This window comes from Herpailurus yagouaroundi, unplaced genomic scaffold, assembly GCF_014898765.1.
Source record: "Herpailurus yagouaroundi ecotype Mexico unplaced genomic scaffold, PumYag 194, whole genome shotgun sequence".
In the NCBI taxonomy this organism is placed as follows: Eukaryota; Metazoa; Chordata; class Mammalia; order Carnivora; family Felidae; genus Herpailurus; species Herpailurus yagouaroundi.
Window position 1 is genome coordinate 538,394 of NW_024412425.1, and position 14,121 is coordinate 552,514.

Here is a 14,121-nt window from a genome sequence, read left to right on the forward strand (position 1 = left end):
CAGATGTTTCGCTGCTACTGACAGTGCTGTAATAAACCTTAAGGATCCGTGTTTCTGGCACTCTTGTGGCCCACATTCCAGGGTGGCTGTATTTTAACACGTGGCTGATAATTTTCCAGAAAATGTGTGGTGATTTACAGATTTTTAACTTTATTTTGTAAGTAACTGCAGGCTCATAGAAGAACACTTTCAGAAATAGTACTAAAATGATTCTAGGCCTGGGGCGCCTCATAGTGCCCCAAAGTAAGGGCTTGCTCAAACCCCAGAAAAGCAGGGGCGCCCGGGTGGCTCAGTCGGTTAAGCGTCTGATTCTTTCTTGGTTTTGGCTCAGGTCGTGACTTCAAAGTTCGTGAGTTCGAGCCCCAAATCGGGCTCTGGGCTGACAGCGAGGAGCCTGCTTGGAATTCTCTCTCCCTCTGTCTCTGCCCCTCCCCCCCTCACGCTGTCTCTGTCTCTCTCAGATAAATAAAAAACCTGCAAAGCAGAGCCTTACTGATAGGGGTATGTGAAGGCATACAGGAGCGGATGGACAGTGCTCCCACTGGGCAAAGTTGAAAGTACTTCGAGCAACAAAAATAGCACAGTCCTGGGTTACACCCAGAGTCACAATAAACAAGTTGGCACGGAGCTAAATGGTAAATGGTGCAAACAGACACGTGTACAGAATTCCAGGTTATTTCTGTAGAATTTCTGTAAGTACCGTGCCTTCAAGGAGGGGGAGCATAGCCCCCATTCCTTATGTGTGGGCTGCAAAGTGACTTCCTTCCGAAGTGGATGGTATAGAAAGGGGGGGGGGAGCAACTTCTCAGTGGAGAAACCTGACAAACACTGTATCAGCCAGGTGATCAAGGTCAGCATCAACAGGGTATCTCATGTTGGCAGGAAGTGCTCTTGATGAGGATGGTATCCCTATTGGTTCACGGTTGTGACAAACGTACTACACTAAGATGTTGAGGGAAAACTAGGTGTGGGCTGTTAAGGGGAACTCTTCTATCTTTGCAACTTCCCATAAATGTACTTCAAAATTTTATTTATTTATGGGGTGCCTGGGTGTCTCAGTTGTTGAGCGTCTGACTTCAGCTCAGGTCATGATCTCACAGTTGGTGGGTTTGAGCCGTGCATCAGGCTCTGTGCTGATGGCTCAGAGCCTGGAGCCTGCTTGGAATTTTGTGTCTCCCTCTTTCTCTTCCTAGCTCATCCTCCCTCCCTCCCTCCCTCCCTCTCTCTCTCTCTCTCTCTCTGTCAAAAATAAACATTAAAAAAAAAGTACAGGGGCACAGTTGGTTAAGTGTCTGACTTTTTTTTTTTTTTAATGTTTTTATTTTTGAAGGAGAGAGAAAGAGAGCATGGGCGAGGGAGGAGCAGAGAGAGAGGGAGACCGAATCCGAAGGAGGCTCCAGGCTCTGAGCTGTCAGCACAGAGCCCGACGCAGGGCTCGAACTCACGAGCTGTGAGATCATGATCTGAGCCGAAGTGGGACGCTTAACCGACTGAGCCACTCAGGTGCCCCCAAGTGTCTGACTCTTGATCTCAGCTCAGGTCTTGCTAGATCTCAAGTATTGAGAGTTCAGACCCCGTGTTGGGCTCCCACACTGGACATGAAGCCTACTCAAAAAAAAAAAAAAAAAAAAAAAAAAGTGCAAGGAGTTCTCATCTACCCTTCATGCAGGTTCCTGTGACATTTTATGATTATTCCCTCCTTCTTCCCCTTCATATTTACATATCCGCCCTAAAACAAGAACATTCTCTTACATGACCACAGTTCAATTATCAAGGTCAGGAAGTTAATATTGAAACAACCCTCTTCTCTCAGATCTTTATCAGATTTGACCAGTGGTCACAGCAAAATAAAAATGACCTGGCTAACGACTGCCATGTTGCGTTCAGTTGCGGGGGCACTTTACAGAATGTCCCCCACTGAGAGTTTGTTGCCTGATGTTTCCTCACGGTTCTATTCAAGCTACCTTTGACAGGGATTTTCAGAAATGATGTGCCCTTCTCGGTGCACCTTCTCGAGAGGCACATGAGATTCTGTCCCATGACTGAAGGTGGGGTCTGTCACATCTCTCTGCTGTAAAGTTACTACATGCCCTTTGTAGTTAGTGTCTTGTGCAGAGATACTCTGAAAATGTAAATACCTAGATTTTGTCCAAGTGTTCAGGCAAAGGGAACGACACGCACAAAGGCCCTGGGGCAGGCGGGTGCCTGGTGTGTTTGGGGAACATGAAGAGGCCGGGGGGGGGGGGGTGCGTCAAAGGGAATAGAGGGGGATGGGGAAGGAAATGAGGTTAGAGAGGTAACAGTGGGCCGAAGGGGTCTTGTGGCCAAGGTATGGAGTTTGGGTTTTATTGTAAGTCTGACAGGAAGCTGTTAGTTCAGCATCTCACAATCCTCTCTCTGCTCATTTTTCCAGGATTTCTGCCCTTCCAGTGCCTGAAAATAGCAATCCCTTTCCTGCCTCAGTGCCTTTGCTCATGCTGTTTCCACCACTTGGAATATTCCGGTCCTCCACGCACCCCACCTTTGCATTCCCGGCTCATCTTTTGGGTTTCACTCCAACATCACCTCATCAGGTCCTTGCAAGCCACTGTTTGTAAATTATATCCAGCCTGTTCACTTACTCATCCAACAACTATTTCTTGAGGACCTGCCACGCGCCAAACCCTGTTCTAGGCACTGGGAATACAGCAATCAAAACAAAACAAAACAAAACAAAACAGAAGGCAAGCCTTGCACTCATGGGGTTCACATCCTAGTCAGGAGAGAGTAACTAAGATGAGGCGGTAAGTGCTCACGAGAGAACAAGTGTGAAGAACGGAGATAGGAAATTCTCAGGATGGCGTTTTTCACAGAGGAGGTAACATCTGAGTAAACACCTTAAATGAGGGATCTGAGGGAAGCGCATTTCAGGCAAGGGGAACAGCGAGTGCGAAGGTGCTGGGGTAGGAGCGTGCCTTCTGCGGGTGAGAACGAGCCAGGAGGCCAGTGTGGCAGGAGACATGAGGGGGGTGGGGAGGTTGGGAGACGAGCTCCAAGGTGCGTGGGGCTGGTGGGGAGGATAATATAGGACCTCATGGACTTTCCCATTGAGATGGGAGACACGGTGGAGTTGTGAACAGAGGCAGGGTGGGATCTGACTTGGGCGTGCACCGGATCCCTTCTGGCTGAATGGGGCTGACAGGCTACAGGGGATGGGGACCGGGGAGCAGCGAGGAGGTGGCTGCGCCAGCCCAGACTGACCACTTACACGTTTGGAAACAATCCCTACTTTGCAGCTGAGGAAAGGGAGGCTCGGAGGGGCTGTTCCCGATCACATAGTTAGTAGCAGGAAGAGGATTTGACTCCAGCTGCCTGACCTTAGGTTTGGAGGGGCGTTCGCCATTGCCTCTGCACCTGCCCGGGTGCTCGGCACGCATGCGTGCAGGCACGTTTAAAGCGCCCGCCACAGGTCCTCAGCTCCAGCGGGAAGAGGTGGGCGCTGGGCTCGGATCTCGACGCCAGCCTGGAGGATGCTGGTGAGAGGCAGCAGTTAGGGTCACACCCCCCCCCCCCACCGCGTCCCGGGCCTGTCTCCGGGGCGCTGACTCCAGACCCCTCCTCTCTCCTGCAGAGTCCCGCTGCCTCGCCCGACCCCGAGCCTCCGAGCGTCCCGGTCCCCGACAGCAACCGCGAGGGCGCGAGCGTGTCTCCAGGACGCCAGGAGCGGCGGCCCCCGGGGCCCTGCGTGCCGCCCGGGCTGGCGGAGGCGCTGAGCGCGCTGGGACTGGCGGGAGAGCGCGAGTACGCTGGGGACATCTTCGCCGAAGTCATGGTGAGCGTGGCCCGGACGGCAGCAGAGGGGTGCGGGTTTGACGAGGCTCAGGCTGGCCCACTCCACGAGCCTTCCGGAACGCCCGGCGGCCTGCAGCCCCTCCTTTGCTAGTGCACAGCCCCTCCCGCGTGTCTCTGACATGTATTCGCTTACAAACACTTAGCGGTTTCTTACCAAATGTTTTTGAGCATATTCCCGGCCCTGGGGATGCTGTCATGAACAACATAGTCTGCTGTCATTGTGGACAGCCAAGCCGATGTAGGCAGTCATTGCAGAAAGGCCCCTGAGACCAAAGCACAGGCTCGGTAAGTCTGCAGGTACCTGTGCAAGATAGGCACTGTCGGGAGAAACACCGCAGGAATGAATTTATTCAAGAAGCATCTTGTGAGTTGTCTCTCCCCAGCCAGGGACTCTTTTAGGAACTGAGATACAGCTGTGATCCAGAGAGAAATCCCTGCCCTTGTGGTGCCAAGCAGGCTAGGGAGGCAAACAGACAAAACACACAAGGAAACAGCAGGTTATCTTCAGACTGAAAATACCAAGAGGGAGTGCAATGGGTGTAGGGAGAATTCTGTGTAGGAAAGCTGAGCTGAGGTTTGAAGGGCTGAGGAATCGACAATGCAGGGAGCTGGGGAAGGATCGTGCAAATGCCCTGGGGTGGGAATGAGCTTGGCATAGTTTAGGGCTAGAGAAGGCTGATGTAGCTGGAGTGTGGGTTGTGAGGGGAGACAAAGGAAGAGGTGGTGGTGTTGGCACTGGGGGGAGGGGGGTCAGAGGCAGGAGGGGGGACAGTGCCTGAGAGTCAGAAAGCAGTTAGGGTTTTCTCCTGAGGGTCCTGGCAGCCACGAAAGGGTTTTAAGCTGGAGAGTTCCTTGGCCAGTTTTGTATTTTAGAAAGACCCTTGGGGGGAGGATCTGAGAATGAGTGGAGGGCTGGTGACCACTAGTGGTCTGGAAACCCAGGGGTTGATGCTTAGGAGGACCCGTGGCCATGAGGGCTACAGACTGGAGAGGTGGATAGGGAGGCGTCCGGAATAAAGTCCAAGGCTCTAATGGGGACAAGGAATAGAGGCACATTTGGAGAAGACTGGAGGCCGGTTTTGGGGGTGGGGGGCGGGGCACTCACGCTTCCTCCAGTCGGTGCGAGGAGGCTGCTGCACTTAGGGCTGGAGCTCAGGCGAGAAGCCTAAGCACAGTTGTGGAGAGTGAGGCTCTCCCTGCCCAACCCCAGGTGTGCCACGCGCTGCCCCGGAGGGCCCTGCCCCGCGCTGTGACCCCGGAGATGCGCGCGCTCGTGGTGGACTGGCTGATCCAGGTGCACGTACGTATCCGGGAGGGGGCAGGGCTGGGCCGGCGTCGCAGCCTAGATCCCCGGTGGTCACTCACGCCCCTCCCCAGGAGTACCTGGGCCTGGCGGGGGACACGCTCTACCTGGCGGTGCACCTGCTCGATTCCTACCTGCGCGCCGGCAGAGTGCGCCTCCATCGCCTGCAGCTGCTGGGCGTGGCCTGCCTGTTCGTGGCCTGCAAAATGGAGGAATGCGTGCTTCCCGAGGTACTTCCGGAGTGGGGCTTGGGAGGGTGGAAGCCTCTCTTGCCTCGTCACAGATGAAACACCTACCGTGTGCCGAGCTAGCGCTTTACTCACTCTTGGAATCCCAGCATATCTGTATGAGGTCAGGGCTACCACGGTGTCCCTTTACCGGAGGAGGAGACTGAGGCCCAGGGAAGGACATTTTGCCCCAAACAGGTGGGATTTGGAGTCAGTCTTGAACAACAGTCGTTGTGGCCCTTGAGTAGTTCGAGCCGGTGCCTTATCAGAGCTGCCTGGTGAAGTAGAGAGGACTATTTCCGTTTTATAGACGAGGAAACGGAGCCTCAGAGCTTCAGTGATGTCCTTGTCACACAGTAAGACTCGAACCCAGGTCTGATTCTGAAGCCTGTGCTCTCCATGGCTTCCAGACAACAAATCAATGGCCCCACTTTACAGACTAGGAAATCGAGGTCCAGAATGGAGACTGAAGCGCTGCAGGGCAGGGGTCCAAGACTCCCCCACGTCTTCTCCCCACCCCACCCCCTCACCCCGCAGTGTGCCTCCCTCTGCCTCCTGGGCGCTGGCTCCTTCTCGCGGGCCGAGCTCCTGCGCGCAGAGCGCCGCATCCTGAGCCGCTTGGATTTCCGGCTGCACCACCCGGGCCCGCTACTCTGCCTCGGGCTCCTCGCCGCGCTAGCCGGGAGCAGCCCCCAGGTGCGGGGCAAGGGGGGCAGGGGCGTGGCTTGTACGGGGGTAGGGGCGTGGCCTCATCGCCCCGGGGCTTTGGCAGGTGACGCTCTTTGCCACCTATTTTCTGGAGCTGTCTCTGCTGGAGGCCGAGGCAGCGGGATGGGAGCCGGGTCGGCGCGCAGCTGCGGCGCTGAACCTGGCGCATCGCTTGCTCGACGGGGCGGGCTCCGGCCTGGAGCCGGCGCTTTACAGGTATGGCTCCAGGGACCTACATTCCTGGTCAGTCTTTATTTTTTTACTTAAAAAAAATTTTTTTTTTAATGTTTATTTTTGAGAGAGACAGAGACAGAATGCGAGTGGGTTGGGTCAGAGAGAGAGGGAGGCACAGAATCCGAAGCAGGCTCCAGGCTCCAAGCTGAGAGCACAGACCCTGACGCGGGGCTCAAACTCACAAGCTGACCTGATCATGACCTGAGCTGAAGTCGGACGCTCAGACGACCGAGGCACCCAGGCGCCCCTTCCCGGTCACAGTCTTTACCGTCTCAGAGAGTGAGAGACCTTGGAGCCAGGGGAGGGGGTGCACCCAGACTTGATTTTTCTGGATGTGAGAAAATGGTGTGCCTGTCTAGGCTGGGGGTGTCCGAGAATGAGGTGTTTGTCTAGATTTGGGGACTCTTAACCTTGCCCCAGGGTGGGAGATAGAGCATCTTCCTGGCCTCGGAAGATCCTAACTGCGTCCCAAGGTTGAGAATGAGAGGTCGGCCAACCTCGAGTCCCCCAGCTGCCCCTCTGGCCGCAAACGGGGTGTCCAGAGGGGCGCCCCCCACCTCTCTATTAACCATTTAACTGGATGCCAGGGTGAGTCCTCTTTTCGCCCAGCCCGTCGCTCTCCCCCCAACCCTCCGGGGTAGAGCTGGAGGTCTGTCCACCTTCAGCCCCCCTCCTGCTCTCCACTGGCCTCGTCCTGCGGGGGAGAATCGGGAGTCTGCCCGTCCTCGGCGCCCTCCAGGCCAACCTCCCGAGACCCCCTGATTGGTCCGAGGACAGGTCGTCTTCACCGCTGCCCCTACCCCCGCCTCAGTTTCTCCGTCTCCCCGCCGCAGTCCCGCGGAGCTGCGCCCGCTCGAGCCGTGCATGGCCCGCGCCGCGCTCCGAGGCCCCGCGCCCGGCCGCGCAGCCACCTTCCTCAAGTACGCGCGGCCCCAGCTCCAGGGCACCAGCCTCGCCGCCGCCCGCTTGCTCCGCCGCCCCCAGCCCGGGCTTCCCTGAGTCTGGACACCCCATCAAAAAAAGACTCTCCTTGTTTATCCTTCTCCCAGTTCAATAAAAGAGGTTTTTTTTTTTATTCTGAGCGCTCTCTGTCCTCGTTGGTCGAATTCCGACCCCTCTCTCGCTTTTGATTGGTCACTTTCTGGGCCTCTCATTTTTCTGATTGGATGTTCTTTACCAAGTCTCTTAATGGCGGCTGGGAGATACGAGGCGAATTCTGGACCTCTCCGCCAGGGGGCACTGGCGGCCTTCCGCAAGCGCGGCTCCGCGACCTAAAACTAGCATCCCAAGCGTAACCGCCTACTGGAGATAAATGGACAGAGACGCTGCAATCTGAATGGCTCTTGGTCTCAGGCTGAGAAGAAACTGGGAGGGATGGGGGCTGTGGGAAGCTGAGAACACCTGCCCCAGCCATAAGGAATGCTACCTCGATGTTGCCAGATTTTCAGATTTTGTTCAAGTGTAGCTGAACATCTACGGTTCCATAAGTATCTCTACGTTTATAAGTTAGCAACAAATTCACTATTTTTTAGTGGTTGGACAAGCCCAACACATCACATAATATGCTGGCCTGTGAGAGTCATCAGTCTGGGGTAGTATGGGTCTTTGATAGCAAGTGTTCTATAAATAGAATCTGATTTACTTAACCCCTGAAGTGCCACAGTGTCAATGGGTATATTTATAGCACTGGCCTCATAGAGGTGTGATGAGAATGTGAGTTAATAAGTACATAGAACTTTAGGACAGTGCCTGACGGTAGGTGTTATGGAAAATGTTAGCACTACATCCTAGCAGGACTGTGAGATAGGTATGCTTGTCCCTTGTTTCTGCCGAGCCCCTGGCACCTAGCTATTTAGTAGGTGCTCAGAAAATATTTAAGCGCTGAGTTCAGGTTTGGACCTATAGGGTGGGACCTGCCCTGTGGCCTCCAGAAAGAGGACGTGCGGTGGCAGGGTGAGGGGAGAATGGAAATATAAGCTTGGTGCTTGGAGCTGAGGCCCAAACCAGGGTCTTGCAGGTGTGGGGGAGGGTGGGAATATATACAGTACCCGAAATTATTCACTCACTCATTCATTCAACAACTATACGTGGGTGCTGACTCGGGGCCAGGCTCTTGACTGAGCCAGCCAGGTGCCCCTGGGGCCAGGCTGTTAAGATCATACACCTCACAGTCTCATGGGTGATAAGAAACAGGGGTTGTTAATTGCCCATTCCTGTGCCAGGCCCTGCGCCAAATGCTTTACCTACATAACAGAATTCAGTCCCTACAACTACTCTGAAATACACTCACGTAGTATCCCCAGGTCACACAGGAGGAAGGCAGGGTGGAGGAGGATCAAGGAGCTTGGCCAAGGTCCCACCACCAAGTGAGCAGCTAAGGAGAGTGGAAGATCAACCGTCCCGCTCACCTGTTCACCCTGTTTTTCTCTCAAAAGCCTCTCACATGCTTCCTTCTCTGTGCATTATTGTGCCGCTCACTCCGGGCTGTCCCTTGTCTGCTTTCCCACTGTGTCTCCTCCCCAGACAGTGAACTCAGGACAAGAAGCAGATCTCTTTGGTTCGTAGAGTGATCCCCTCCTCCAGGAAGCCTTCACTCACCGCCTCAGTCTAGGGCAGGCACCTTCCTCCTCTGGACCCTGACAACCTGTTGTGTCTCCCCCATCCAGGGCTCGACCCCCTGCCTGTGTCTCCCTATCTCACCCTGGCCACTTTATCTGAGCTTCCCAGGTGAGCCCACTCTGGGCTGTCACTGTCGGGTCACTGGTCTGTCTCCCCACGGACTAGGGGCTCAGAGAGAGTAGGGTCCAAGGCTCTCTCAGTAGCTGCTCTTTCCCGGCATCACCCAGACCAGAACTGGTCACAGAAAATGTATCAGTGAGTATTTGTTGCATAGATGAACAAATGGGTTTCCAAGCTGCTATCATTGTCTTATGTTACTGACGAGGATATAGAGTCCCAGGTAATTTGGGTGATGTGTCCAAGTGCTACAACTAGTGAGAAAATAAGCAGGGAATTGACTCTGGGCAGCCTGAGTCCATAACCTGTGTTCTTATCCAAATATGGGAAATGACTAGGGGTCTGAAAACCAGCTTTCCAACGAGGTTGATCTCTTCCTGCTCTTTCCCCAAGACTTGTCTTTTCCTTCTAGAAAGCTTTGGGAGCTTTGGGCATGGGGGAGGAGAGCAGGCAGGAGGGTGGGAGGTAAGGGGAGTGGGAACAAGGGAGAGGCCGGCTGAAGAACTAGGGCTGGGGCTGATTTGGAGGATAGAATGGGAAAGTCCTGAGGGGGTTCTCTAGACCCATAGGGGGCAGGCGGAGTCGACTGCCGGAGGTGCGGGGGCGGAGAAAGGGTGGGGACCGGCCCCGCGGGGGGCGATGCGGTAGCTGCAGCGGCGGCCGCAGGAGTTTCCCACAATGCAGCGCGGCGCGCTGTCCCCGGTGCTGATGCTCAGCGCTGCCCCGGAGCCTCCGCCGCGCCCGCCTCCCGCCCTCTCCCCGCCGGGCCCGGGCCCCCGCCATGGCTCGGCTCGGCCCAGCCCTGCCCCAGAGCCGTCGGGAGGCCTGGGCGCGGCGCTCGACAGCAGCCTGCGGGCCGCCGTGGCGTTCAAGGCGGAGGGCCAGCGCTGCTACCGAGAGAAGAAGTTCCGGGAAGCCATCGGCAAGTATCACCGGGCACTGCTGCAGCTGAAGGCGGCGCAGGGAGCCCGCCCTGGAGGTCTGCCCGCCCCCGCCCCCGGGCCCGCCAGCAGCCCGGGGCCAGCCCGCCTCAGCGAGGAGCAGCGGCGCCTGGTGGAGAACACGGAGGTGGAATGTTATGACTCTCTCACGGGTACGGGGCCGTCGGGGGACGCATACGGGAGAGGAGTAGGGAGTGACGGGCAATCATGAAGCCTTGAGCGGGGGACTGGAGGCTTGAATGAAACAGACCTGGGGTCTGTGAAGGGAGACCCCAGAATTTATCAAGGAGAGGGGTTGGGGACGTAGGGGAACACAGGGATGGAAGGGCTGGGAGGCAAGAAATGGGCTCTGGGCTGTCACCTGCGAACCTCAGATGAGAAAATCTTACCCTGGATTACCGACTCAAGGCCCCACCCCTCACCTGAGATTGTGTTTAGTACTCTCCCCTGCAGAAACTTCCCAGCTAATTGCCCGGGAGCGCTTGTCTGTTTTCGCGCCCTCTAGCGGCGGCGCAGAACGATTCTATCCCAATTGGTCAGAAGATTGGCGGCCCCGGTGGCCTGAGCAGTCCCTCAGGCCCGGCTCAGCCAAGGGAAAGGGCTGGGGCTTCCTGCAGCCTGAAGGCCAGGCTCCTAGCAGCCAGATGAGCTCTGGGGGTGCCGTCAGGCTCTGTGAGCACCGGTTCCGGTGTCCCCGCAGCCTGCCTGCTGCAGTCGGAGCTGGTGAACTATGAGCGGGTGCGCGAGTACTGTCTCAAGGTCCTGGAGAAGCAGCAGGGCAACTTCAAGGCCACCTACCGCGCTGGCATTGCCTTCTACCACCTGGGCGACTATGCACGCGCGCTGCGCTACCTGCAGGAGGCCCGCAGCCGGGAGCCCACAGGTGAGGGTGGACAAAGCAGGGAAAGGGGCTGGAGCAGAGGAAACAAGGGAACAAGGGAGGATCAGAGCCGAGCTGCTTCAAGGGAGTGCTGTGCCTCCTCCCCAGCATTCACCTCTCCATCCACCTACTCCTTACCCACCCACGCAGGCGCTCACCCCCCATTCACTCACCCATGTTCCTCTGACATCCACCCAACCACCTCCCATCGGTTCAGTCACTGACTCATCCTCAGCCTCCCACTCACCTACTCAGCCACTCCCTATCCACTCACCCCCCACTCATTCATCCGCTCACGAACCCAACTCACTCACCTCTTCACCCGGGCGCTTCACCCACCCGCTACTTGTTCAGCACTTGCAGGGAGGCAGACCCCAGGGTGGGCAATGACAAGACGTTTGCAGGGGCGGGGGTGGGAGGGGCAGGTTTGGCCCAGTTGGAGGCTTGTTGCTTGCCCTCTGGGACATCACAGGGTGCACGTGTGTGTGTGTGTGTGTGTGTGTGTGGGTGGGCGGGGGGGGGCGCGGTGCAGAGACAATAGTCTCGTATTGAGAGCCAATGAAAAGGGCGCACAACAGGTACAGGACACAGGGCTGTGGGGGCAGAGGCAAGACTGGTTTTCCTGGTGAGAGGTTTAGAGAGAACAGGCTTCTTGCAGATGTTACGGGAGGCTGGCAGGGGCGGGGAGGGAGTACGACAGAAGTCTGTGAGCAGAGGCATTCCTGGCAGAGGGCACAGCAAAAGAAATGCTCCCGTTCTGCCTGTTGTGGCTGGGGTTTTGGGGTGAAGGCTTTGGCAACAGTAGCTGTGCTTGGGGGTGGAGGGCACTGAAGGCTGGGGACCATGAGGTGCGAGCTGCCCCGGGACACCCAGATGATGCCGTGCCCGCCTCCCCTGCAGACACCAATGTCCTGCGCTACATCCAGCTGACCCAGCTGAAGATGAACCGTCGCAGCCTCCAGCGGGAAGACAGTGGGGCCGGGGCTGGGGCCGGGGCGGGGCCAGGGAATCGGGATGTCATAGGCTAAGGCCAACCTGGGGGACCGTCGCTACCCCCACTCCCACCTCACCATGTAACTTCCCCTGACTCACGTGTTTGCTGGTAAAGCACTTGTCACTGGTGACTGTAGCCTCTGTGTGGTGTCTTGTGGGGACGGGGAGGCGGAGAGGAAATGTGCACCTGGGCTTCACCCCCTGGACCCCAGAAACCCAGAGGCTCAGGGAGGAAGTGTGGGATGGGGGGGGGATCCTAGTGGGGTGCCCCAGGACCAGGGCCTGGGCTGGGGAAAGACACAGCCAAGAGCGGTAGGGGGCAGGGGTTACCTTTAATGCTGCATTTTGTGCCGAATCCCTATGATGTGCCCTGTCCCTGAGTATCCCTGCCCACCCTCCCCCCTCACTGCAGGGTGGGCACAGGGCCCCACCCTCTGGGGTACAAAGGAATAAATTAAGTGACCCCCTCCCCCGTTCCCCAATAAATAGAGTATCCTGCCCAGGGCCTCCCCTGCCTTGTGGCGCGGTAGGCTGGGGCGGGGCCTGGGGCGCTACATTCATGGCTGCCCAGGCGGGCGGTGGGCGGCAGGCCTCAGCGGGAGCCGTGGGCCCCGCACAGGGGCACTGTGCTGTCCTGGCTCTGCCCCTCCATGTCCATGTCAAGCAGCGTGGGCTGCATGCCGGGGGGTCCAGGGCTCTCTGGGGTGTCCGGCCTGCTGGGAGGCGAGATGCTGAGTGTCCAGCCAAAGGAGACCAGTTTCCAGGGGTCCAGGCGGGGCCGGCTGGCAGCCGGCCGGGGTCTTGGGGCGAAGGTCAGGGTGGTAGGGCGGCCAGGGAACTCGGGGGGCCGGCGGTGGGTCGGGAACAAGGTCTGGGGGTCGGGCAGGCGGGGGAAGTCCAGGGGATCTCGAGGGCCTGGTAAGAGAGGATCAGATGAGGTCAACGGGGTGGGCCAGAGGATGGCATTTAAAAGCCAGGATCGTCACATGAGCATTGGGGTCTCTGACATCTTTTGAGGTATCTGCTGCTCTTCTTGGGCCCACTTTCCAGGAGGGGTGGGACCTTCACCTAGGCCCCTACGACTCCGAACTGCTCACGCAGCTGGGTGCAACTCTGGGCATATTCCTTAACCTATCAGAGCCTGTTTCTTCGTCATCCCTCTAGATACAGAAAGCCCTCATCTGTCTGAAGCCTCTTATGCATGTGGCACTGGGTGTGTGCGCACACGGAGACCTGAGGCATGACCCTATCTCTGAATGGTGATGACAGCAGCTCACTACATAGGTGAGGGTTAAATAAAACAACAAAGCACGTAGCACAGTGCCTGGTAGTAGGTAGTTAACTCCTGTCCTAATCACCTTTGTCTTTGTTAATGAATTATAGAAGTACGCCTGGGTGGCTCAGTCCATTGAGCACCTGGCTCTTAATTTCGGCTCAGGTCATGATCTCACAGTTTGTGAGCTGGAGCCCCAGACTGGGCTCTGTGCTGACAGCATGGAGCCTGCTTGGGATTTTCTCTCCCCTGTCTCTGCCCCTCCCCGGCTCAGGCTCTCTCTCTCTCTCTCTCTCTCTCTCAAAATAAACATAAAAAATGTAGAGGGAACAGTGTCTAGCACATGAGTGTTACCCATAGTTGTTACTGTTGCCATTAATGCCACCCACCTGGCCCCTGGAGGCATTAGTTTGCCACCTCTCCTGCATTCCTGGGTCTCAATCACCTGGGGGCCCACGGTGCCTCTAGCAGTGAGGACCATGGGGACACAGATCCTTCCCCCCATGCTAAGCAAGAGGCCACCCTGACATCTAGGGCGTCGCCGCTGGGCTGGGACCTGGGACTTTGGTGGGGCTAGGGGAGAAGGGTCGGTTTTCTGCGCCCTGGGTGTGGGCGCCTCACTCACCAGGGCCGGGAGCCGCGGGCTCAGGCGCCCCCCGCTGCCCCAGCGCCCCATCAGACGGCGTCCGCCGGTGCCCGCGGTTCACTGCGCGCGCGGCCGTGACGTGGGTGGGCGTGAGAGACTGGCGGGGGTCTTTCTTGAAGCTCTCCAGCTCCAGGTCCACCAGGGGGTTGGTGCTGGGCGGGGAGGGCGGCGGGGAGGGCGCGGCCGGCGCGGCCTCGTCGCTGTCGGAGCGCAGCAGCGAACGCGTGGAGTTGCAGTCGGACACGGACGACAGCGACACCAGGGTGGCCGAGGGCGCCAGGCCCGGGCCGGGGGCCGCGTCGTCGCGGCGACCGGGCGAGCGCCCGGGCGGGCTGAGGCCCCGCGGGAA

General features: G+C 57.5%; 3 protein-coding genes across 3 annotated transcripts in view; 2 read left to right on the forward strand and 1 right to left on the reverse strand.

Moving 5' to 3' along the window:
• The first annotated feature begins 3,414 nt into the window (after positions 1–3,414).
• On the forward strand, positions 3,415–6,395 carry CCNP (cyclin P). The gene is made up of 6 exons (XM_040445602.1): positions 3,415–3,471; positions 3,611–3,811; positions 5,042–5,131; positions 5,209–5,364; positions 5,899–6,057; positions 6,134–6,395. Exons 1-6 carry the CDS (start codon positions 3,415–3,417, stop codon positions 6,365–6,367), a joined length of 897 nt encoding a protein of 298 aa, XP_040301536.1. The 3' UTR covers positions 6,368–6,395.
• A 3,277-nt stretch (positions 6,396–9,672) lies between these two features.
• TTC9B (tetratricopeptide repeat domain 9B) lies at positions 9,673–11,984 on the forward strand. The gene is made up of 3 exons (XM_040445861.1): positions 9,673–10,132; positions 10,681–10,863; positions 11,761–11,984. The coding sequence occupies exons 1-3, from the start codon at positions 9,718–9,720 to the stop codon at positions 11,886–11,888; spliced, it is 726 nt and encodes a 241-aa protein (XP_040301795.1). The 5' UTR covers positions 9,673–9,717; the 3' UTR covers positions 11,889–11,984.
• A 182-nt stretch (positions 11,985–12,166) lies between these two features.
• The window catches only part of MAP3K10 (mitogen-activated protein kinase kinase kinase 10), a 17,198-nt gene continuing 15,243 nt past the window's right edge, over positions 12,167–14,121 (reverse strand). The window contains exons 9-10 of the mRNA XM_040445603.1: positions 13,752–14,121; positions 12,167–12,768 (exon numbers count right to left, since the gene is read on the reverse strand). Coding sequence (XP_040301537.1) covers positions 12,446–12,768; positions 13,752–14,121 — 693 coding nt within the window. The 3' untranslated portion in view covers positions 12,167–12,445. The remainder of the gene's footprint in view (positions 12,769–13,751) is intronic.

Coding starts and splice junctions, on each gene's coding strand:
- CCNP (XM_040445602.1), top strand. CDS start 3,415: ATGCGTGCAGGCACGTTTAAAGCGCCCGCCACAGGTCCTCAGCTCCAG. Junction 3,812..5,041: donor ACATCTTCGCCGAAGTCATG/GTGAGCGTGGCC, acceptor GCCCAACCCCAG/GTGTGCCACGCGCTGCCCCG. Junction 6,058..6,133: donor TAGCCGGGAGCAGCCCCCAG/GTGCGGGGCAAG, acceptor GGGCTTTGGCAG/GTGACGCTCTTTGCCACCTA.
- TTC9B (XM_040445861.1), top strand. CDS start 9,718: ATGCAGCGCGGCGCGCTGTCCCCGGTGCTGATGCTCAGCGCTGCCCCG. Junction 10,133..10,680: donor ATGTTATGACTCTCTCACGG/GTACGGGGCCGT, acceptor GTGTCCCCGCAG/CCTGCCTGCTGCAGTCGGAG. Junction 10,864..11,760: donor CCGCAGCCGGGAGCCCACAG/GTGAGGGTGGAC, acceptor CCTCCCCTGCAG/ACACCAATGTCCTGCGCTAC.